Source organism: Anabrus simplex, chromosome 1, assembly GCF_040414725.1.
Source record: "Anabrus simplex isolate iqAnaSimp1 chromosome 1, ASM4041472v1, whole genome shotgun sequence".
Lineage (NCBI taxonomy): Eukaryota > Metazoa > Arthropoda > Insecta > Orthoptera > Tettigoniidae > Anabrus > Anabrus simplex.
The window spans coordinates 1,451,575,763-1,451,601,663 of record NC_090265.1 but is presented as its reverse complement, the minus strand read 5'-3'; the positions used below and the strand labels follow the sequence as shown (position 1 = coordinate 1,451,601,663).

Below are 25,901 nucleotides of genomic sequence, written 5' to 3'. Positions count from 1 at the left end.
GGTTTTCATGTACATGAGAGTATTTTACCGATAGCTACTAATTCTTAATAAGATAGTGAATAATAACATCTTCTTCTTCCTTATCTTCTTCAACCGTTTTCCGACACCCTAGTGGGATCGCGGGTACGAACTGCATCGCATACGTAGACCTGGCCCTGTTCTCCGGCCGGATGCCCTTCCTTTCGCCGCCGCTATTTGGATGGATGTATTAACTATTGCGTGTTTCTGTATTGTTTGTAATGTGGTGTGATGTGTGTATATGGGGGGGATGAGTTTTCTCAAACACAAACACCTAGTCCCCGAGTGGTAGGAATTGACTGGATGCTATTTAAATCCCCTGGAATCGATCCCTCTACTCTCTGAACCGAAGACCTCGACACTGACCAATCATCCAAGTTAATTACATCCAATTACTCTTAATTTAGTGAAATATATATCAGTGCTAAGGGAAAATTTTTAAATTCTTTTATTAGTATTATACTTTGGTGTCTATGTCAGTTGCATCCCCACCCCCCGGGGAAAATGGCTGCTTTCAACACTGACATATATTGACCTTCCTTTTAATTTCTACACCCTACTACATCCTACATCTACTCTAATTTGTTTGTCATATTTTATCTGGTACTATTGTTCTTACCCCATTGAATTTCTTCAAGCATTCACTGAAAAGGCGCTATGTGTCTCTCCTTCTTTTTTGCTAGTTGCTTTACGTCGCACCGACACAGATAGGTCTTATGGCGACGATGGGACAGGAAAGGGCTAGGAGTGGGAAGGAAGTGGCCGTAGTCTTAATTAACGTATAGCCCCCGCATTTGCCTGGTGTGAAAATGGGAAACCACGGAAAATCATCTTCAGGGCTGCCGACAGTGGGGTTCGAACCTACTATCTCCCGAATACTGGATACTGGCCGCACTTAAGCGACTGCAGCTATCGAGCTCGGTGCTATGTGTCTCAAGGTGTCTCTTACCAATCTGTCTCTTCTAGTCAATTTTACCTATCATTCTCCTCCCTCAAACACGATCCAGTATCTCTTCATATTTGATCCGATCTACCTATCTCATCTTCAGCATTCTTCTGTAATACAGCATTCCAAAAGTTTCTATTACCTTTCCTTCTACGTTAGTCAATGCCCATTTTTCTCTTCACTCAATCAGTCTACATTGATCTAAATTTAGGACTGTCGCCAAGGTGGCGGCTCAAACAAATTTCTGGTTTGTTTCACTATTTTTCAGGCGAACAAATTGGTTTTCTTTAGAAAGGTTTGAGGGAAAATGTGAAACAAAAGACTGAAAGTTTGTCCGAATGTACAACATATAGTTAAACATATTTCCATACTGAGGATTCAATAAAGACTAGTACGGGATATCCATGGGATAAGGAAGGAATAATTAATTCAAAAATAAAAAATAAATCAATCATATTTAGCTTCAAATATATGTTTTACTTGCAAATGTACACTACATAAGGATATCGAAGTAAATTACTGTACACGTAGTGAATAAAATTTGTTTAAATTGCATGTCACTTAGCGTCATCCGAGAAACGGCATGAACAGGTCCCCGTACGTTGTTTCCAATGCAAAGTGTGAGTTCCGGAGTTTTGATGATAACGGCAGGCTCACATGCCTACGGACATTCACAATCGAGTTGGGAAGTTTACATTATAATCGCAGGCCACATTGCCTAATGTGCGGTCAAAATCTATATGGGGAGTTTTCATTACAATGGCAGGCCCCTTTCCTACTTCCAGACATATTACAGTTGAAGAGTTCTTATTACAAAGGCAGGTAACTTTCCTACTCCAAGTCAAGATAGATGTGCTGTTACCATTATAGTGACAAGCTCCTTTCCCTAATGCCAGATTACCAAGTTGATGAATTTCTATTAAAATAGCAGGACACTATGCCTAAATCCAGTCACATTTTAGACGGATACATTATTTATAATGACGGTGATATTTTCCTACAGCCAAACACAATCGGGTAGGGGAGTTTTGAGCAAAATTGCATGCTAACTTGCCTTCTACATGTCACATTGAAAAGGGAGTTAACATTACAATGGTAGGCCTTCCTTACTAATGCCAGTTACACAGGAGATGGAAAAGGAACCCATTCATACAGCCAGTCAAAGGCGATATAGAGAGTACTGATTACAATAGCAGACACAACCTTTCTCGATCGCTACAAATCGACATCAATGAAGATGTGTAGATCGACATACGAAAATATATGCATGGTTAAAATATTGCAGACCTTCATTTACAGAGTAATTGCTGCTAAACGGTATGTCACATCGACAAACCGATTCCACAAGTCACCGTGTTTAGCGGTCTAAATGGCTGGTCCTATGATATTCTCTCGTGTCAAAACTATTTATGGATCAGATTGACTTAGAAAAGTTGAATAGGGTGACATTTGGGTAATCTCACATTGCATTACTTTTCGGATAATTATGTGACAGCTACAACCATAGCATTGGCTCGCTTATGGCTTCTGGGTGGGCCAATGTTCGTGTAGAATTTGATTATTCTATCTTTCCTATACGAGATTCAAAATAGGCATTATGGATGCAAAAAGTGCAGAATTTACTTACAGTCCAGGAATAGACACAAATCTAAGGTATAAGGGATAGAGAGACGACAAAAAGTCAAAGGACCAAAGTTGTAGGTCACTCCAAATTGAACTGAGATTGCGCCATCCGTTTTGTGATAGGATGTACCGTTTAGCCACGAAATAGCTCGAAACGAAGATCTGCACCGTCATTAAAATTGCCTCCATATTTGGGTATTTTTGGGGATAAAAAGTGCAAAATTTAAAGATCGTGGATGTTTTGCGTCGGTAACAGGCTAAAACAAATTATGCCAAATTTCAATTTTCTGGCTCGTCTGGAAGATTGTGCCGCAATCTTGATGTTGGGGGAGAGGGTAAAAATTAGGTCATTCAGGAAACTAAAACTAAAAAGTATGCAGATGGTCATTATTAACGGATAGTATACATTCGCCAAAAATAGTCAATAACCAGACACACGGTCGTTACGATTTTATTTATATAAATAGACAAGGAATCTGCTCCACGTACAACACCTTTTGGCTATGTCTGCTGGACGTAGCCTGCAAAACAGACCGTTCATGGTATCTCCCTTATAAATCCTCCTGTCGATAAAATGCACACGAGAATAAAGTTTTAGAAATGGATTTCCATCAAGGTTGGTCGATTTCAAGCCAGATTGGTCGTGTACATATTGTGGGAGAGTAAAATCACTGTTTCGATTCCCTATAAACCCCCAGTCCATTCCGAGAATTTGAAATGGTATGGACTTTAAAACCTACATTTGGACAGGTGGATGTTTGGTTCTAATATCCTGAGTAGATTTCAAGTTATAATAAATACGCTTTAAACACACCCGCTTTTTAGCTAAGTCCATTGCGACGTGTGCTGAAAACCATCCGTTAATGATATCTCCCTTATTAATCCTCCTATCGAAATTATGGACATGAGAAAAAAGTTTCAGAAATTGATTTTCTTTAAGGACGGTAGATTGTTCATTAATTTTATACTTGCATATTTTTAAAAGCAAAGCAAATCAAAGTCACCTCCGTACAGGCCATGAAGGCCCAAGGAGGAGTGGAAGGTAAAGGCTTCCACCACTGCTAACCTCGGCACGTGATGGGGTAGAGTGGTTAGCTCTACGCTCGGCCGCCTTTGCCCCCAGGAATTAACCTGGTACTCATTTATGGTGTAGGCTGAGTGAACCTCAGGGCCATACGCACCTCAGGAAGTGGAAATCTCGTTCCTTAAATTTTACGACTTCCTGACGGGGATTCGAACTCACGTCCTTCCGGGCGAACCCAGCACGCCTTTACCGCTTCGGCCAGGCAGCCCCTTTGCATATTTTGTGGGAGTGGAAAACCATGGTTTCGGTTTCGGATAAAATCCCAGTAAATTTAAGTATTCAGAAATAGAATTGGCCCTAAAACCTACCCGATGACAGGTGGATTCTAAATATCTGGTTTGTTAGAAATATATCCATTAGTTTACAAGTTATAAGAACTCAGACAAACAAACAAACAAACAAACAAACAAACAAACAAAGAGACGCCAAAGCTAAAAAATAAAATATGCAGATAGTCATTATTATTACACCTGAAACGGATAACCGTACGGAAATTTCGCCAAGGTAGTCAACGTACAGACACACGGCCGTTTCGATTTTATTTATATAAAAATAATGTACAATAATTGAGCGAATTAAGAATCCGTAGTAACCACACGCAGTTCTAAACTATATTCCAATAGGAGTTCGATCTTTTTAATTTTAATTTCGACAATATCGGTGAATAATACTTACCGTATAATTATCATATACACATGTACTCTGTCGTTTTCATAACCTAGTAGTTCATAGTTATGTCATAGGTCAGAAAAGACAAAGTTTCTGAGAGGAAATAACTGCTTGTACCATTAATGACACTCTAGCCCTCCTTATCATTTTCAGACCTTTGCCAGCACCGGGAATTGCACCCAGGCCTCCAAGGATGGCTAAATCTTACACTCTTTAGGAGAGCGTTCTTGTTGTGATAACACGTCGACATTTATACCCCACGTGTGATTATGACAAGTCTCGCATGAACGTGGTGATTTATAGCTTAGTGTAATTTCGGAAGGAAGTGATTGTAGTACACTAGATCTCTTCAAATCTTGAGTAACAATGACAACGTGCAGTAGTTCTTTAGCGTGTCAAGAAACACGTCGTTGTTATTTGTGTAAAGTATTAAACATTCTCATAATACACAGGCTGAGATACCAATGTCAAGATTTAGGTGAGTCGATTGGTGATTTGTAGCCATATTCCACCTACAGAAGAAGTAAGAGCTGCCTTTGGCTCGAACTTCAGAGGGATGTCTGTTTTATCACAGACCTTGAAGCTGTAGCGGCTAAGTAACGCCGCCAAACCAATTTTCGTTTGGACTAGTCCAAACCTCATTCCTGCAACAGACATAGATCGTACTTTTAACAATAATGTACTTCCTATAATACATGCACATGTAAAAATTAAACATAAAATCTTTATCTCCTCAGTTCTTTTAAGATATAGGCATCCTGTTTCTTCCAGATAAACTGTGGAAGGTACTCATAGAAGAATGTCAAATGAATATAATATAATATAATATAATATAATATAATATAATATAATATAATATAATATAATATAATATAATATAATATAATATAATATAATATAATATAATCTATATATATAAAGTAGCTTGTCCTGACTGACTGACTGACTGACTGACTGATTCATCATCGCCGAGCCAAAACTACTGGACATAAAGAAATGAAATTTTGGAGATATATTCATATTAAGATGTAGGTGCTCGCTAAGAGAGGATTTTTGGATATTCCGTCGCTAAGGGGGTGAAAAGGGGGGTGAAATTTTAAAATGAGTGTGTCTATATCTCAAAACTTTAAAAGTTTACAGATGTGAAAATTGGTATTTAGAATCTTCTTTAAAAATAACGAAACACGTATTTTTTTGTTTTGAGACAATCCCAATAGGAGGGGCACAAAAGGGTGAAAAAGGGGTTGAATGCCTTTAATCGGGATACCGGTACTTATATCTCAGAAACTGAAGATATTACAGACATGAAAATTGGTACTTTTGATCTCTTTTAAAAATAAAGAGACACGTATTTTTTTGTTTGGGGAAAATCCAATTAATGGGAGGGTGAAAAGGGGGTGAATTTTTAAAATGGGTGCATCTATATCTCAAAACTCTTAAAGTTTACAGATGTAAAAATTGGTACTTAGAATCTTCATTAAAAACGAAGAAACACGTATTTTTTTGTTTTCGGAAAATCCCAATAGGAGGGGTGAAAAGGGGTCAAAACGTGGTTGAATGACTTTCATGAGGATACTTATATCTCAGAAACTGAAGATATTACAGACCTGAAAATTGGTGTTTAGGATCTCCTTTAAAAATAAAGAAATACATATTTTTGGTTTTTGGAAAATCCAATTAATGGGGGGTGTGAAAAGGGGGTGAATTTTTAAAATGAGTCTATCTATATCTCAAAACTTTTAAAGTTTAAAGATGTAAAAATTGGCATTTAGAATCTCCTTTAAAAATAAAGAAACACGTATTTTTTTGTTTTCGGAAAATCCCAATTGGAAGGGTGGAAAAGGGTGAAAAAGCGGTTGAATGCCTTTAATGAGGCTACTTATATTTCAGAACCTGAAGATATTACAGACCTGAAAATTGGTATTTGGGATTTACTTTAAAAATAAAGAAACAAGTATTTTTTTTATTTTGGAAAATCCAAATAATGGAGGGTGAAAAGGGGGGTGAATTTTTAAAATGAGTGTGTCTACATCTTTAAAAGTTTACAGATGTAAAAAAATGGTATTTAGAATCTTCTTTAAAAATACAAGAACACGTATTTTTTGCTTTCTTTAAATCCCAATAGGAGGGGTGTAAATGGGTGAATAATGGGATGAATGCCTTTAATGAGGACACATATATCTCAGAAACTGAAAATATTACGGAACTGAAAATTTGTATATGGGAGCTCCTTTGAAAATAAGGAAAGACGTATTTTTTTGTTTTTTGGAAAATCCAATTAATGGGGGTTAAACAGGAGTGACAAACTGGGGTGAATTTTTTGAAAGACTATATCTACAGAATATCTGAGAAACGTAAAATGTTATAGACGTAAAAAGTGGGTATTTGGAATCTCCTGTAAATGTAAAGAAAGATAGGTGATTTGTTTTCGGAAACTCCACGTAAGGGGAAATAAAAAGGGGTGAAATTTTAAAAAGCGAATTTCTACAGTATATCTCAAAAACTTAACATGTTACAGAAGTGAAAAATGGTATTTTTATCTCTATTAAAAATAAAGAAACGTGTATTTTCAGCTTTCGGAAATACCACTTGGGTGGAAAGGGGGGGGGGGTAAAAGTGACTGAAAATGGTGTTGAATTCTTTTAATTAGGCTACTGATATCTCAAAAATGAAGATATTACAGACGTGAAATCTGCTTTGGAATCTGCTTTAAAAGTAAAGAAACACGTATTCTCGGAAAATCCAATGAAGTGGGGGGGGGGTGAAAGAATTGAAAAAATAATTGAATTAATTGTATGAGAATACATACATCTAATAGAAACTAAAGTTGTTACGGACGTGAAAATTGGTATTTGAATCTCCTTAAACAAAGAAAAACGCGTTTGGGGGGCGGGAGTGAAAAGGAGTTGAATTCCTTTCATGAAGACACATAAATCAAAAACTGAAGAAGTTAGAGTCGTGATAATTACTATTTAGAAGATCCTTTACTATTAAGGAAACAAGTATATTTTGCCGGAAAATTCACTTACGGGGTGGGGGGGAGGGGAGTGTGAAAGGAAGTGAAAATAAAGTGAATTATTTTTATGGGGATACTTATATCTCAAAACTGAATGTAACAGATGTGAACATTGGTGTTTGGAATATCTTTTAAACATAAAGAAACACGTCTTCTATTTTTTTGGGGGGGGGGTGTAAATAAACTTAACGGCGGTGGGGTGTAAAAGGAGGTGAGATCAATTGATTTTACTGTTCATAATGTACTTAAGGAGCCTCCGTTGCTCAGGCGGCAGCGCGCCGGCCTCTCGCAGCTGGGTTCCGTGGTTCAAATCCCGGTCACTCCATCTGACATTCGTGCTGGACAAAACGGAGGCGGGACAGGATTTTCTCCGGATACTTCGATTTTCTCTCTCATCATTCATTCCAGCAACACTGTCCAATATTTCATTTCATTTGTCATTCAACGATCATTGCCCCAGAGGTGTGCTTCGGCAGCCGGCACAATACCTATTGTCGCTGCTAGATGGGGCTTTATTCATTCCATTCCTGACCCTGTCGAATGACTGGAAACAGGCTATATAGTTTCGATGTACTTATTCTGATCATAAACCGATCATTTTTAATCTTTCCTGGGCTGGTTTTCAACAGCCATATTTCCCTTCGGAGAACGTTCTTAGATTACAGTAGATCCTCCTGGCATGTAAATAAAAATTTAAACACATTTGAAATAAACGATAGGAATGAGATGGACCGTCAAATTGTTCACCTCTATAATAAGGTCAACAATGCACGGAAGTATGTCATTGGTATCGCCAGAAATCCCGCACACTTGCCTACGCGCGACGATGGTGCTGGTCACATTGTAACAATGACACTGGCAGCAGATGTAATTTACCGCCAAGTAGCGATCTTGCAGCTTGCTGTGGGGTTCAGAACGTCTTTTAATAATAATAATAATAATAATAATAATAATAATAATAATAATAATAATAATAATAATAATAATAATAATAATAATAATAATAATAATAATGTTCTGGACCGTTGTCAAATGTGCGGACCCCCCTGGAAAATGGTCCTGGACGGGTAATGACTAAGAATGCAGTCCGGCCGCGGGTTCAGCACCGCCAAGGCACCTAAGACGACACCACGCCGGATCTCCTGAAGGATTTGATCCATATTAAAAACGCTTATAGGAAAAGATGGCAAAGATTTAGGGACCCAACTGACGGGGTGGAATATCTGGACCTAGCCCGGGAAGTACGAAATCGATTGCTGGAAAGAAAGATTGAAAAATGTGAGGAAACATACCGTAATCTATTAGAAAACGAGTCAGATCGCGAATTTTGGCGGATTCTCGCAGAAAACGAGTCAGATCGCGAATTTCGGCGGATTATATATCTAAAACAATTAGCATTCAATTATAAATTTCAGTATAATACCGTAGCGAAGCACGGGTATCTTGCTAGTATAATATAATATAATATAATATAATTCATTAGTACACAGTGGCGTAGCATTATCCAGGACTCGAAATTGGGAAATATCCTTTTCAATTACGAAGTTGAGGTACATCAAGTATGTTCTTAATGGAACTACCAGTTGATTTCTTTAGTAGTGGTAACTATTTTATTTGCTAAATACATACAAGGTTTTGAGGATTACAGACCTTGCGTGCAAAGTGTTCCCAGCTACGCGGAATCCTCTGGATACTGTCGCCACTGCTTAATCTCTGTATGCTGCGAAGAGAGCGCTTGATTGCCTGCAGGACGTCGTCAATTGTACGGAAGCGAATCCCATGCAGTGGATCCATCATCTAAGGCAGGGCCTCTCAAACGCCCAAAATCTCACGCGTGCAAATCGAGGCGCAAGAGCTCCGTGCACTGCGCATCGCTCCCGCTCGGCACGGCTGGGACCAACCCTTCGTCTCTGGGCTACTCGGCTAAGCTCGGCTCAACTCGGCCCAATTCGGCTCGGATTTGGAGCGCTACGCAGCAAGTGAGGAAGAGGGAGACAGAGAGAGCGAGCGAGACAGGCGTGGGGAAAGAGAGAGAGACTCTGTTGTGATAATGTTACCGAGCTTAGAACGTTTTACAACTACACTTCGATACCCAGATTTAATCAAGAAGAAGAGCGCTATAATCCAGTTGGGCAATGCTGTAGCACTCGAGCGAGATTAACTCAACAGAGATTTCATAAATTAGAAGGGGAGTTGGTCGAATGAATGTTAATATTCTAGCTTCTGTGTAGTTAGTAACATTTTTTGTGTTAAATTATTTGTTGACGTATATTTTTGCGTACGTTTGGGACGCCTGTGTACCACGGTGCTTTTTTTTATTTAACTTGTTGTGTACCACATCTGGTGTTCGGGTTGGTGGCTGCTTTCTTCTTGGTACCTTAAGATTTTCTGTAGGCTCAGTATTCCTTCATTTTCTTGTTGAACTCTTATCCTGAGTACCTCGGACGATTTTCTGGTCGCATTGTGGGTAGCTCCTGTAATGGATTCCATGGCTAAACGGTTAGCTTGCTGGCCTTTGGTCACAGGGGTCCCGGGCACGATTTCCGGCAGGGTCGGGAATTTTAACCATAATTGGTTAATTTCGCTGGCACGGGAGCTGGGTTTATGTGTCCTCTTCATCATCATTTCATCCTTATCACGAAGCGAAGGTCGCCTACGGGAGTCAAATCAAAAGACCTGCCTCTGGCGAGCCGGACTTGTCCTCGGACACTTGCGGCGCTAAAAGCCATACGCCAGTTCATGTTTTTCTGTAATGGATGTTGGGAAGGGTCTGGTTTCGATAGCTAAACGGTAGTTACCACTGTTGTTTACTGAGTGTTGATTAAGTTCTGCGGGATCTTTCTCTACCTGCTTGACCTACAGGGATCCAAAGACTTTACCCTTGTTGGCTATTTTGAAGATATTTTAAGATATGGTTAGGGTCACGCAGCTATTAGCAGCTATTAGCTTACAGACGGTGTATTCGAATCACACTGTCGGCAGCCCTGAAGTTCGTTTTGCGTGGTTTCCCATTTTCACATCAGGCAGATGCTTAAGCTGTATCTTAATTAAGGCCACGGCCGCTTCTTTATCAGTTCTACTTTTTCCCATCCTTGCGTCGGCGGAAATCTGAAACTGTTAGTGTGACATTAAACCAATAGCAAAACAAAATCTCTGATAGCTTGTGGGAGTCTGTTTTGCACTGATGTCCTTAGAAAGCAATTGTGAGGTTTTCTTTGTGGTAGTAGAGTCCATGGTTTTCCATCTGCTTGGCTCTTTATTCCTATCTTTATCAGGAACGTCTTTTATTTTACTTCAACGGTCTTCTTTGTTGAGGATAGACAATCTGCTGCGCAGAGGATGATGTCCTGACTACTGCATTCTTGTGTCTTAGTTTGACATTCATCGATGGATGTTTCGAGACGTATAGTTTTCTGTAAGCATGGTATGCCTTGATTATCCTCTGTTCGGCAGCTACCGTTTCACTGAGGCTTCTGAAATCCCTCTCCAAGGTTTACAGTTTTTGATCTTAATTTATTTATTTATTTAATTTATTTATTTATTTATTTATTCATTTATTTATTAGGTTATCATACCCTTCTCATATACGGCGCTTAAAAATGTGTCTCATTGTTAGTTTTCCCCAAATTCTCGCTCTCGTTTTCACCTCATCCAATGCTGTTTTTAACAGAAATATCAGTGGCTAATTATCAAAACAAGATTCTAATTTGAACTTTACTCACCAATACATATTCTCGGCCCCTCTCCGAAAGGCAGATAGACGAAATGAGGACGCTTTGCCTTGTTCTCCTCGGTAAATCGATCGGGATCAAATCGATCTGGCTCGGGGTAGTACTTGGGGTCACGATGAAGAGCCAGAACTGGGATTAGAACTCTTATCCCTTCATCGATAACAATATCGGTGTCAGGAATTTTGAATGATTTAGTACATTTTCTTCCCAAAGAGTGCGCTGGTGGATATTTACGCAAGGTCTCTGTAAGGAAATAAGAAATAGTCACTATGTCATCATATTTTAAATCTCAGCACTTACAAGATGTTGCATGTAATTACATAACACATAAAGAACAGATATAAATACACATGCATGTAGGGAAGTGATGGTGATTATGACTTTACGAAGAAGTACAAATACTTCGGAAGTAATGAAATGTGCCATATCTATTGGATGTGTTCCGTGAAATTTATGGCAAGTAACATTAAATGAAAATTTCTTCAGTGATTAATTCAGTCATAAATATTCTGTAATCGATATTTTAGCTGGAATAGACTGACAATTTAGGTAGAGAAATCTTTAAGATCGGCTGGCACTTAAAGCATTAAACATAAAAGAACGAATGGAAGTAATTTCGAACATTAACCAAATATATTCAAAGCCATGTGAAACGGGAATTACCTGAAACGGTACGATCCAAGTAGTCCATTTTCTGCACTGCCTCGTAAGTTAGGTCGCCGTTCGTTTCCTCTAGAACAGCGTCTATCTCTCGGTGTAGTCGCTCTTGTACATCGGTATTAAGCGCTAGCTCGTAGAGACAGAAACTCATCGTTGTGGAGGAAGTTTCAAAGCCCGCAAGGAAGAAGATGAAGGCCTGGGCAGCCAAAAGACTATCATCCATAACTGTAACAAATGAATTTCTTTACTGGGGTGTTATGTAAGCACGTCATATGATCCTTATTTACCGAAATATTAATCCCAACTCCCTGAAGTCCTCTCAGTGTTCAGGTGGCATGTGCGACAGGAAGTTCTAAAGGCCTGTTGCTAGTTTATATTATAAGGGGTATGGGGTAGTTTCATTTCAAAATATCGTGTATTTGTTGCTTGATAATTTTCGTAACATGAGTGGATTTGCTGGCTCTACTAGTATGTGCGTGTATAATTAATTATTTTTAGTAAGGTTGACATATAGGTAGGAGCTGCCTGGCCGAGGGGGTAAAGTCGTGCTCGGTTCGCCCGGAAGGACGTGGGTTTGAATCCCCGTCAGGAAGTCGTAAAATTTAAGAAACGAGATTTCCACTTCCGGAGGTGCATATGGCCCTAAGGTTCACTCAGCCTACACCAAAAATGAGTACCAGGTTAATTCCTGGGGGCAAAGGCGGCTGGGCGTAGAGCTAACCACTCTACCCCATCACGTGCCGAGGTTAACAATGGTGGAAGCCTTTACCCTCCACTCCTCCAAGGGCCTTCATGGCATGTACGGAGGTGACTTTGCTTTGCTTTGACATATAGGTACCATGGCTGAATTTGGTTGGAGACTATTTCAGAATGGTTGATATTTTAAACCACTTCTCTGAAGTGTTACTTGAGAATAGGTACACCTTGGTTTCATCCCTCAAATAAATCGTAAATCTGTGATATATCCTGGGTGTAAACAGTGTTAGACTAGTATAGATGAACATCGAAAACTCCGACAAAATTCCTCACTCTGCAGTTACAAATTTTACAAGGTTGACATATAGGTACCATCGCTAAATTTGGTTGGAGACTATTTCAGAATGGTTGATATTTTAAACCACTTCTCTGAAGTGTTACTTGAGAATAGGTTCACCTTGGTTTCATCCCTGAAATAAATCGTAAATCTGTGATATATCCTGTGTGTAAACAGTGTTAGACTAGCATAGATGAACATCGAAAACTCCAACAAAATTCCTCACCCTGCAGTTACAAATTTCATACGAAATTTGGTTAAAAATGTAATTTGCACATTATTAATACGAAAAAGATTTATTTCACGTTATATTTTATTTGCTACTACGTTCAATTTCCTTATTTTTAATTAAATGATATTAAGAACACATTACGCATGACCCTCCAGTCAAACAGTCGACGCGTTCCATGCTATCAGAATATATAGATTTCACGCCTTAATTATCATGGCCACCAGGCGGGAATGATGATAATAATAATAATAATAATAATAATAATAATAATAATAATAATAATAATAATAATAATAATACTAATAATGAAAATTAATAATACTAACTTATTGATCATATTTTAGAACGCACACTGGTGCAGCGTTCTGGCCATACGACTTTAACACAGCCCACCGGGTCATGTAGGATGAGGGTATCTTCCTCTTACCCAGAGGCTCTGGGTTCGATTTCCGGTTTGTTCAGCAATTATTCTGGGCTAGGGGCTAGAATAAGTTTCACTCTGCCTTATGAGAACAAACGAGGACCTATTTAATACGAGAAGCAGTACATCCGGTCAAGGAACCAAGTAATACGACTGAGAATGTCATCACAATGACAACGTCGTATTCCACTGCCTGAATATCAATTTTGCCAGATTCTTAATGAGTTGTTTGGGTCCAGGAGACAAAAAAATATGGTAATTTTAATAGGTACTTGTATTGTCTCCAATAGCACACACTGAAATTAATTCCCAAATATGCTAGATGCTTATTATAATTATTATTTGTCGTCATCCACTTCCATAGCGTAACGGTTAACGGAATCAGCTGCCGTCCTTGGGGTCCGGGTTCGATTCCCGGTACTGCCAGAAATTTAAGAACGGCAGGAGGGTTGGTATGTAGCTTAATTGATACATGAAGCTCACCTGAATTGGGGATATCCCAGAAAGAGTTGCACCACCTCAGCGCCAGGGCACGAGTGTACTCTTTTTGGTCGTCTCCAGTCGTACCCAACAACAGACCATAAGAACGAATAAAAATGGGCAATACGGTCTAAGGCTCAGCCTAGAATTGATTTCACTTTTCGGCTCTATCCATCAGCTCTTGTATGTTACAGTGCCTACGGTTTTAGAGTGTTTGAGAGGTATGGTAAAAGCAAAGCAAAGTCACCTCCGTACAGGCCATGAAGGTCTTTGGAGGAGTGGAAGGTAAAGGCTTCCACCATTGTTAACCTCGGCACGTGTTGGGGTAGAGTGGTTGCCCCTACTGGCAACATATTGTATGAACCTGCGTGTAAGTGTAATGGCGGTAGTGTGGAATGTTGTGTGTGAGGAAAGGAAGATTAAGGACATCACAAGCACCCAGTCCCCAGGCCAGGGAATTGAACCTTGGGCCGCCGGGTGACAGGCGGATGCGTTGCCCCCAACACTGCTGGGCTGGACTAGTCCTAATCTTAGGACAGACAATTATAATAAAATTGCATACACCACCACAGCCACCACAATATCATAGGAATCGGTTGAGCTATACAGGGACTGATGACCAAAGGTTACTCAGCCTCTATGAATTTTCAGTGACAATGGTGAAATTTCGGAAATGGAATTGGGCGTAGATGGTAGCAGTATTTATCCAGTATGATCAGCAGGTACTACAAGTTGAAATGAAAATGTCACAGGGATTAATTTCAAGAAAAAATGAGATCATTGTTTAAGGATAATTACTTCAAGAACATTCGACAATGAAATTCGAATACATTTGTGCATGGGTACTCAGAAAACCAGCTTCTGTGTCATTGTGTTATGTCACCTTATTTAATTATCATTAATAATTACAACTATTACATACCTAGATCTTCAGCTTCCTTCTCGTTTTGTAGATTTTCTATATCGTTGGACTCGTTATAATTACCGGACGTCTGATCATCATCCACTCTCCCTTTATTTTTTAACTGTATCAATAGTTGCATGAAATCATTTCTCTTCACATTGTTCTTCTCACGGTAGTCCACCATCTCACGTACTGCGTTGATGAAGAAGTCGGATACCGCCTTCGGAGGGGATCGTAGATTAAGAAGCCGTGCTAAGCGGATGGACATATTCATCAACATTCTTCGGATCATCGTTAATTTTGAGGGTTCAAATACTTTCCTACCCATCTGGCGAAATTCTGAGTTGGGGTCTTTCATTGAATTCAACTGCAATCCAAATGCGCACGTCCCGATTACATCGGTCGTGTACTGGGCAACAGCTTCCTTTATTTCTACCATTTCTCCTTTCTTCGCTTGTTCCCCAAGAAAATCTCTGAGCTCAAGGGCGCATTCTTTCATTAAGTTATACATCATTTTTATTTTACCTGATGTAAATGTGGGAGTAAGTTTAACCCGCAGTTTTCGCCACCTTGTTCCCTCAAGATTAACAAGATGCTGGCTTAAAGGACTGACTTTCTCATCATAAGGAAGTCCTCTGTCATGAAAACTACCAAAGCTTTTCACCAAAACTTGTTTAATCAACTCTGGGTCTCTAAGAATAAGAACTGGTTTACGGAAACTGAATATGCCGCCAAATCTGTGGCCTTCAAAATGTCTGTAAAATTTCTGGTTCATTTCTCCAGCTGAAAGACGTACCAGAATCTGATCCTCCAGATTTCCTATGACAAGTTTCGGTTTCAGATAAGGTACACCCTTAATTTTCCAATAATTGAACGTAGATGTGAGGTACCAATATATCAGTCCCAGAGAAAGAGCTGCAGTGGCAAGAAACTCCAAACTCCACAACGCAGTAAAAATCGCCATGTTGAACTGAAATTCCCCCCTGAAAATGGAAAACAGAAACAGTGCTTAATTTTATTTAAATTAGCAGACAGGAAAACTTAACACTTTTAAAAACTATTCTCCTGAAGTTTCTGGTGAGAGCTAGTGTTTGCAGTGTAATGTGTCTTCTAGTATGGGCTACAACAAATTTGTTAATTTCATCCACCTATCTCAGTCTCATCACTGGCTTTGACGATATGATTGTGACTGAGATACACTTTTTTAAAAATATTTTGCTATTGGCTTTACGTCGCACCGACACAGATAGGTCTTATGGCGACGATGGGACAGGAAAGTGCTAGGTGTGGGAAGGAAGCGGCCGTGGCCTTAATGACTGAGGTTTGCTGACAGTTGCCGTTAGGAATGGCATAAAAATATTGCTCATAAAGTTGGTAACTAATCAACTGTGGGGAATCAGGTAGACTGATATGTAATAAGACCTACTTGTTCGGTGAGAATTGTTTTTATTTATTTATTTATTGGTTTATTTATTTGTCTATTTATTTTGCTTTCTTTCTTAATCTGTTTACACTCCAGCGTTGGTTTTTTCCCTCCGACTCAGCGAGAGATCACACCTCTACCGCCTTGATGGTAGTGTCCTGGAGCGTGAGACTTTGGGTCTGGGTATACAACTGAGGAGAAGGACCAGTACCTCACCCAGGTGGCCTCACCTGCTATGCAGAACAGGGACCTTATGGGGGAATGGGAAGATCGGAAGGACAGACAAGAAAGACGAAAGGAAGCGGCCGTTACCTTAAGTTAGGTACCATGCCGGCATTTGCCTGGAGGAGAATTGCGAAACAACGGAAAACCACTTCGATGATGGCTGAGGTGGAAATCGAACCCTTCTCTACTCAGTTTACCTCCCGAGGCTGAGTGGACCGCGTTCCAGCCCTCATACCACTTAACGAATTTGGTGGCAGAGCCAGGAATCGAACCCGGCCCTCCGGGGGTAGTAGCTAATCACACTATTCACTACACCACAGAGGCGGTATTTATTTTACAATTTGCTTTACGTCGCCCTGGCGCAGATAGGTTTTATGGCAACGATATAATAGGAAAGGGCTAGGAGTGGGAAGCAATTAATGTCTGGTATGAAAATGGTAAACCACAGAAAACCATCTTCAGGGCTGCCGACAATGGTGTTCGAACGCACTATCTCCCGAATGCAAGCTGATTGCTACATGACCCAAGCCGCACAGCCACTTACTCGGCGAGGGAAGCAACGGGGAACTACCTCACTACCCATTTCCTTACTTCATCCTGTCAGTGACCCCTGGACTGTTTATGAACGGCTGTTGGTGGAGCTGTTGAGGATCCAACGAGCCTTCGCTTGAGGAATGAACGTGCGCAAGACTTTTCGTTAGTTTTGTCTAGTAATGGCGGATGACAGAAATTAGCCGTTGTAGTACGGCGAGGATTTAAAACAACATCCACACTCTTCTCACTTCTCGCGTTATGCCTGTAATCAACACCCAAGGGTGCACACAACGTCAGCTCTTCTGTACGCTCGGAGCCAACGGGAAGTACGGAGCTGCCTTACATATAATGTTAGCTGGCTGTGCATAGTAATGGCCAGTGTAGTTGTAGTTCGAGTGCGATAGTTGTAACAGACAGATGTAGTACTAGTGTACAAATACAATGCAAAAGCTATGTTATTAGTATGTTCGTGTATATTTGCATGATTATACAGGCACATTTGTAGATACATTTTATCATCCGAGGATTTCACGCAAAATAACACGCAGCTGTCACTAAAGAAATGAAAATAAATATAAAACAGAAATACAGTAATATCATATTTTCAGTAATGATATCTTCACTAAGGAAAATAGAGTACCTGCCTTTCAATTTCAAAGCCTTCCTTTGCTTTTTTTTTGGTAATGTTTCAAAACCTCGCATGAGAAAGACTGGATACATGACTCGAACCAAGGCCTTAAATTTGCGTCATAAAAAATTATTTTCAGTTCTATCAGATCTCCTTTTATCTTCCAACCCCTACAGTAATAGTTTTGTGAGAACATATAACGACCTGCCCTAAACGAGGGAAATTCCTCTCCGAACATAGTAAAGACAAAAACACAAAAACCATAACCATAACTCTATATGCCCATCCAGGAGAAAATTACTTATTTGTTAGATTTATCATCCTTAGGGAATCCTTCATGGACTTTCTTATCTTTTGCAGATACTCAATCTTCGAATGTTCGGTTCCGACGTCTTGATGCTTCCGTCATAAAACAGTAATCACCACTACTACCAATCGAAGCTTCATAAATTCTATAAAGGAAAAGGTTACGTCTGAAAGCTCATGAGGCCGGGCTGAGTGGCTCAGGCAGGTTCGATCCTGGCTCAGTTGGGTGGTATCTGAAGGTGCTAAAATACATTAGCTACGTGTCGATAGCTTTACTGGCATGTAAAAGAACTCCTGCGGGAGTTTGTTTAATTCCGTCACCTCGGCGTCTCCGGAAACCGTAAATGTAGTTAGTGGGAAGTAAAGCCTATATCATTATTAATTATTAGTTGCAAATAGTATCAAATCTCACGACTACAAACTAGTAGCTAAATTAACATTCACCGGGCGAGTTGGCCGTGCGGTTAGGGGCGCGCAACTGTGAGCTTGCATGCTGGAGATAATGGGTTCGAACCCTGCTGTCGGCACCCCTGAAGATGGTTTTCCGTGGTTTTCCATTTTCACACCAGGCAAATGCAGGGGCTGTACCTTAATTGAGGCCACGGCCGCTTCCTTCCCAATCCTGCCCCCATAGTCGCCACAAGACCTATCTGTGTCGGTGCGACGTAAAGCCAGTTGCAATAATAATAATAATTATTATTATTATTATTATTATTATAACATTCTACTGAGTCTCAACATTCACTTTAAGCTTTAAGACCACAGCAAAATATTTTAATAATAATAATAATAATAATAATGATAATGCACCTCTGTCTCTTTCATTCACCAACGATTATTTTCCCATGTGGATTGGGGTGGCAGAATAACATCCACAGTATCCCTTGCCTGTCGTAAGAAGTGACTAAAAGGGACCCCCGGGTTTATTAAATTTAAGAAATGGCTAGATAAACAACTAATAACCAATCTGCCACCATGGTGACTGAACTAAATGCATATCAGTAGTGAATGATTGAGACAGCTTGGGTTGGTGACCGCGGGGCCCTTAGCTGAGTCCAAGCATTGTTTCCACTAACTTCTGGCAGGCTCCTTGATTTCATTTAGCTTACCGGTACCGACTTTCCTGAGTCAACACTTGTTCTTTTGCGACCCCGACGGTTTAGGTTTACAAGGCCTAGGGAGTCTTTCATTTTCACGCCCTTCGTGGCCCTAGTCTTTCTTTGCCTGATACCTTCATTTCTCCAAGTGTGCGACACCTTCCATTTTTCCCACTGATTAGTATTAATAGAGTATGGCCACGCAGTTGCACTCCCTCTTAAAACAGTAATCACTACCACCAACTTTTCCTTCATTGTTTTCATCCCTTGTTGATTTGTACTGAGCACTTCCGCATTTTCTTGGCTGAGAAAAGAACCACTATCACCAAATATCATCATCAGCATCATTATTAGAGCTCTGGAGACTTTTTGAAGTAATTTAGCGACAGAAGTTCAACGATAGCGACTTCGCCATATCTTAGATAAAATTCTGACGGATTTTAATTTATGACTTCATAAATTTGGTGAGCCAAGTAGTCAATACTATATAGCATTGCGCTTGCTGCAATATGATATTAATCTATGCATTTTAAGTTACGGCATCTGAAATTGCCTGTCTCATTCATACCTGTGGAGCATGCGTTCATATTATTTTCGTAACGCATATCAGAGACCGTCCGTCATACCCGCTCACTTCCTGTAAGGGAATGGATATAGATAATTTTAATTTTCCTGTGATGAGATTAATGAGTTGATGGCAACATTAGGATCACTTTTCACTCGATTATTTCGAAAGCATTCACTATTCGATTGCCCCAGTTATTCTAATGGAATTTTAAATAAATAATCTAATAACCGAAAAAGTAATCGAATGGAAAAAATAATCGGATAATCGATAAAATGAATCTACTAAGTGATTATGTTGTATTTGATTATCCCATCAGATGAATATCTAAATGTTGAAACTAAATGAGTGAATTAACAGCCGTGTCTTTAATATCTGTAAAATAAAGTTCCTTGTTTAAGTAAATGTCTTCTGGCCGCATAATGGAACTAAGCCCCAGTGCTACAAATTGACTGTGAATTTCAGCTAGCAGCAGGCAATATACCAATAATTTTGTGTCGTATGGCTCCGTGGATGTATGGTAAGCATGCTGGCCTTTGGTCCAAGAGATCTGAGCGGTCCGTGTTTCGATTCTCGGCCGAGGTTTTAATTTTTATTTGTAAATCCTATGGTTGTGGGACTGGGTGTTTGTGCCGTGTTCAAGCATTTGACTTCATGGATTGGAAGAAAGGTTTGAGAATTGCCTATCTTTTACACGATATTTCTTCGTGGCCTCGACCATACGATATGAACCTGCGTTTAATTGGAATGGAGGAAGTGTAGATTGATGAATGTGAGGAAAGGAAAGTTAAATACGACACAAACAGCCAGTTCCCAGGCCAAGAATATCAATCATCTACAATTAAAAACCCCTGACCCGGCCGGGAAACGAGCCCGGGGTCGCCGTGTGACATGCGGACGCGCTGCCCCCTACACCGCGGGGCCGGACGAGAATTGCCTTAGTTTTAGTTTTTCTCTCACTTGTCTTTCTAATTTCTCCCATGGAACTCCGTACCTTTTAGTCAAATACCCATCCGACTTGGAATGTAATATTGCTAGAGAAGTCTATTGACTATAATATCGTCACTAATGTAATTGAAAGAAAATGTAACTTGCCTTACATAATTTACAGACAAGTAAAACGTAAAGGAGCTCCACTGCAGCACAAGAATACTTTCATGAGCAGGCAAGTAACATGTAATGAGGCAGTGGAAATTAGAAACTGATAGTGCTAAGTCTAATAATTTTCACACCTCTGTCATCATCATCATCATCATCAATATCATCTATTTACCCTCCAGGGTTGGCTTTTCCCTCGGACACACAGCGAGGGATCCCACCTCTACCGCCTCAAGGGCAGTGTCCTGGAGCATCAGACACTTGGTCGGGGATACAACTGGGGAGAATGACCAGTACCTCGCCCAGGCGGCCTCACCTGCTATGCCGAACAGGGGCATTGCGGGGGGATGGGAAGATTGGAAGGGATACACAAGTAAGAGGGAAGGAAGCGGCCTTGGCCTTAAGTTAGGTACCACCCCAGCATTTGTCTGGAGGAGAAGTGGAAAACCACGGAAAACCACTTCCAGGATGGCTGAGATGGGAATCGAACCCACCTCTACTCAGTTGACCTCCAGAGGCTGAGTTGGACCCCTTTCCAGCCCTCGTACCACTTTTCAAATTTCGTGCCAGACCGGGAATCGAACCCGGGCCTCCGGGGGTGGCAGCTAATCACACTAACCACTACACCACAGAGACGTACTTCACACCTCTGTACTCTTACTAATTCTCTTTTTGGAATTCGTAAATTTCGATACTCATGAGTTCTGAGACAACAGAGCGACGAGTATGTGAATGAGGAGGCATTGGATGGTAGCAGATGGAACTTGAGCTGGCAGGGGCAGGCACGATCCTAAATACTCGCTCTTGCTCCGTGCCTCCGAAAACCGTAAAAGTGTAGTTAGTGGGACGTAAAGCAAATAGCATTATTATTGCTCCGTGCATCTAGAGTTACCCTTTCTCACCATACCTGTCCTACTGCCAAAGCACAAGTGGTCTATTGACCAGGGATCAAAAGACCCATTGGAAAATAATGTGGACTTTGACCACAGAGGCCATCGTAACTCTGAACTAGCAACGGATTCACAGAGTATGACTGTGTTGACTGCCCTTGAGGCGGTAGAGGTGGGATCCCTCGCTGAGTCCGAGGGAAAAACCAACCCTGGAAGGTAAGCAGATTAAGAAAAAGATGACTGTGTTGATGCCAACGGTAAAGCAACCTCTTCGATGTACAGTGGAAGTACGGAACTTACACACAGACGAAATTTTAGCTTCTATTGCGCGCCCTCCACTGGTACAGGCATAATGAAAGTGTGGTAACTAGAAATGACAAGTAAAGTATATGCAGGCAGGTATTTAGAGACTTGCTTTGAGTAGGGGAGGTGTCGGGGATCATTTGTCGGAGAAAAGAGCTGATATTTTGCCAACCTTTTGCTGATTTGGAATACCAATCTTTAAATCACTAATTCAGGAGTGTGTGTTCAAAAGGTGCTTTTTCCATTTTACGGAATTTGTGGGGAAAACGCAGGAAACGTAACACAAAAGGTACATAGAAAATACCCATGATTAGGTTCGGTACAAATCGATAATATTCAACGAAATACTGATTTATTTTTTGGAGGTGCAAATAGCAACTATAGAACAGACACTCCTCAGTTGTGCTATCTTAGATTTAAGGGACCCGGCTCCGCGATATAGGGACAACGTGTCTGGCTCTTGCACGGTGGCCCCAGGTTCCATTCCTCGCCAATGTCCACTCAGCCTACGTCATTACAACTGAAGACAAATCTGAGACAGCGCTCCAGGTCTAGAAAGCCAAGGAAAACGGCTGAGAGGTTTCGTCGCGCCGACCACGCAGCACCTCGTAGTCTACAAGCCTTCGGGTTGAGCAGCAGTTGCTTAGTAGGCCAAAGCTCAATAAGACTCTTGTGCCTTTTGGGGTTAGAATGAGATGTATCGGCAAATGGTATGACACGTAAGTTACCACTGAATATGCATTGTATTCGAACAAACCAAACCCTACGGTTTTACAGCCTTGATGGTCCTTGGTCTACCAAGCGATCACTGCTCTGCCCGAAGGTCTGCTGATTACGAGCTGGCACTTAGTCAGTACGACGAATCCTCACGGTCGTACATTTTACCTCCGTAAAACGGACCTCTCTGTTTCACTATGAGATAACTGCTCGACTCTTCTAATGCAGGCTGAGTTAACCTCAGAAACCTCGAAACAGCCTCATATTCATGTCGGGAATCGTACCCGGGTCCTCCCTAAAACAGACAGGCTCGCTACTCTTAGACCACCTTGAGGTTTATTTTAGTTCCTCTACTTTATTAAATTTTTTACATACTAACTGTTGATATTAACTATATTGATTATAATTTCAATCAGAATAGTGCTGGGACGATTGGTGTGAAAATTTCTCATTCTGCCATATACGAACGTATAATCTCTTGTGACCTTTTTTTGAAAATCTTTACCACTGAAGTCATATATCCATACAGTTACTAATACATTCTTCATGGATAAGGCTATTTACTCCTACGCATTGGAGGTTAGGGGCAACAGACCCATAGAAAGATCAGTGACAAATGTATGGGTATTTCGGGGCTTTTTAGATGGTACAGGCCACTATCTGATCTGTAGTGAACTAAGTATCTGTCGGCCTAGGATAGGAAAACTGAAGTCTGTTTGCAGACGAATAAGTTAGAAAATCTCCAGTACGAGGAAATTAGACAATAGTACATAGATATGATCAGTGAAAACTTCTAGTAGAGAGCAAGCAGGTTCAGGACATAAAAGGAGAATGGGTGGTATACAGGAATGTTGTAGTAGAAGCAGCACGGGATTGCCCAGGAACTACTTTATGTAAAGATTGAGAGAAGCGATCATCATCACCATCAAGAACTTTTAAAGGCTGCACATTCACGCTGCAACCATTCCTCTCGTTTTTCCTGCTGTATTCTCCATTTTCTTGATATTTGTGGCATCTGGTGACCTCCAGCACATCTTCTATCATCTGTCTCTCTCTTTGCTTCAACATTCCCTTCAAGCAGGTGTGTTCTAAAGCCCTTGTATCAAACAAGTTGGTAAAGGGTTTTGTTTTCATCCTCAGAACTAGATTAAAATATTTGCACGAGCCGGAATGGGAATCGAACTCGGAGTCCTTACTTATACGTCTGTAGGAATATACTGTCTGTATAGCTTATCAATGTTGTTCATTAATCATTGATTGATTCCATTTTATTTAGATAAGGACACATAAAATGTCGTCAAGTTTGTGATATAATGAATATGATAAGAGAATCCTACATGTATTGAATTGGGAGAGCTTAAACTAACCGCAAAATCAGGAATAACCAAATGAAAGTTCATAAACTGGCTTCACAATGTCGTCTATTAGGTGCTAGTTCATGGTCCGAATACGTCCATTTTCCTCTTGTCTAATGCATTGACAGATCACGTGTCAGTTCCATAAAGGAAGATTGAAAGTGTAAGAACTAGTCATATCTTCAATGAGGTGCAAAAAGGAAGCAGTTTGGAGGGTGGTAGTAAGTTGAGACGTTACTTTATACGCCACTAACATTCTATGCCTGACCTGATCTCTTTGATAGGATGTCCATTGTTGATGACTGTTCATCCGAACCACGGTTAGTCTAATGACCGTGGAACGAAGGTGTTTATTTAAACACGTTCTTAAACCAGAATAACAAAATAACCTCAAGAGTTCAAACTCCATTGTCGGCAGCCCTGAGGATGGTTTTTCGTGCTCTCCCATTTTAACAACAGGCAAATGCTGGGACTGTACATTAATTAAGGCCACCGTTCTTTGCTTCCCACTCCTAGTCCTTTGCTATGCCATCGTCGCCATAAAACCTGTTTGGATCGGTGCGACGTAAAGCAAATTGTAAAAAAAGTGTGTATTAATGTGAAGTGGTATACAGTAGACATCGAGTGGAAGGTGATAATTTAACATTTGTTGAGTTTCTTCGACACAATTGTATTGGCCAGCTCGAAGGACCTATATAATGAAGTCTTCTACCACATGTTACATTAATTGTACTTAATTTCGTATGGCTATTTCTAGCCGAGTGCAGCCCTTGTAAGGCAGACCCTCCGACGAGGGTGGGCGGCATCTGCCTTGTGTAGGTAACTGCGTGTAATTGTGGTGGAGGATAGTGTTATGTGTGGTGTGTGAGTTGCAGGGATGTTGGGGACAGTACAAACACCCATCCCCCGGCCACTGGAATTAACCAATGAAGGTTAAAATCCCCGACCCGGCCGGGAATCGAACCCGGGACCCTCTGAACCGAAGGCCAGTACGCTGACCATTCAGCCAACCAGTCGGACATTAATTGTACTAATATGGAGTAAGTTGGCTACGCCGTTCGCATTAGCCTTGAAAATGGAATTCCGTGGTTTTCCGTTTAGATACCAGTGAGATGTTGGCTCTGTTCCTTTATTAAGGTCATGCTCACTTCCCTCGCACTTTTCTATCCTAGCATCCTAAATTTAATGTGTTGTACGACGGCTGCCAAAAAGGATATTGTCTATGTTTCATCGTTGAATATATCTACATGTGTACAGCAATTCTTTGCTTGAATTTTCTATTTATTTTGAAATTATTCTTCTGTGGTCCTTATAGTGTCGCTATTACCTACAACCAATGATAATTAGATTTAATAAATCGCAGTGATCAGTTGTAGGATGAAGGACGTTCTACTTGTCCCTTACATTAACATAAAGTCGATCATTTATTTAGAATTACAATCAAGGTATTGTTTTATAACCAAGTATCACTTAGCAGGTAAATAACATTAGTAATCAGAAATCTGATTTACTCACCTGTTCGAACGTACTGTATCTTCGAGCTGAAGTACTCGCACTGCACTACGATACTGTACAATACTATACGTGCCGTTGTTATCACAGAAATGACATACTAACAGCATGACCCAACATCAGAGATGCTAGTCACGGTACCTCAGCGTTCTCTTATCAGGAGTTAACAATTCGGATGAGGTGTAATTTAAAGAGAAGACTTCATTCATTACCGTCAACGGTACCTCCTGGAAATATTTTCGAAATTATAGATTACCATTATCTGTGGGGATGGCAAAAGAATACTAGAAATTTTAGTAAGCGTTATTTCTAGGGAAAAAACATTTTTTTCTGAGGAGATAGACTTGTGTTGAAAGACATTAACACGTTCATAAAGTGTTATAATTAGCCATGATAATTTTACACAGCCTACAGATAGGCTACATAATTTT

The 25,901-nt window shown here is 40.4% G+C and overlaps 1 protein-coding gene across 1 annotated transcript; it reads right to left on the bottom strand.

Moving 5' to 3' along the window:
- Window positions 1-4,069: 4,069 nt before the first annotated feature.
- LOC136858418 (probable cytochrome P450 6a14) lies at window positions 4,070-25,548 on the bottom strand. The gene is made up of 5 exons (XM_067137945.2): window positions 25,474-25,548; window positions 14,836-15,800; window positions 11,751-11,972; window positions 11,079-11,330; window positions 4,070-4,984 (listed from the first exon to the last, which is right to left on the bottom strand). The coding sequence occupies exons 2-5, from the start codon at window positions 15,779-15,781 to the stop codon at window positions 4,815-4,817; spliced, it is 1,590 nt and encodes a 529-aa protein (XP_066994046.2). The 5' UTR covers window positions 15,782-15,800; window positions 25,474-25,548; the 3' UTR covers window positions 4,070-4,814.
- Window positions 25,549-25,901: the final 353 nt, after the last annotated feature.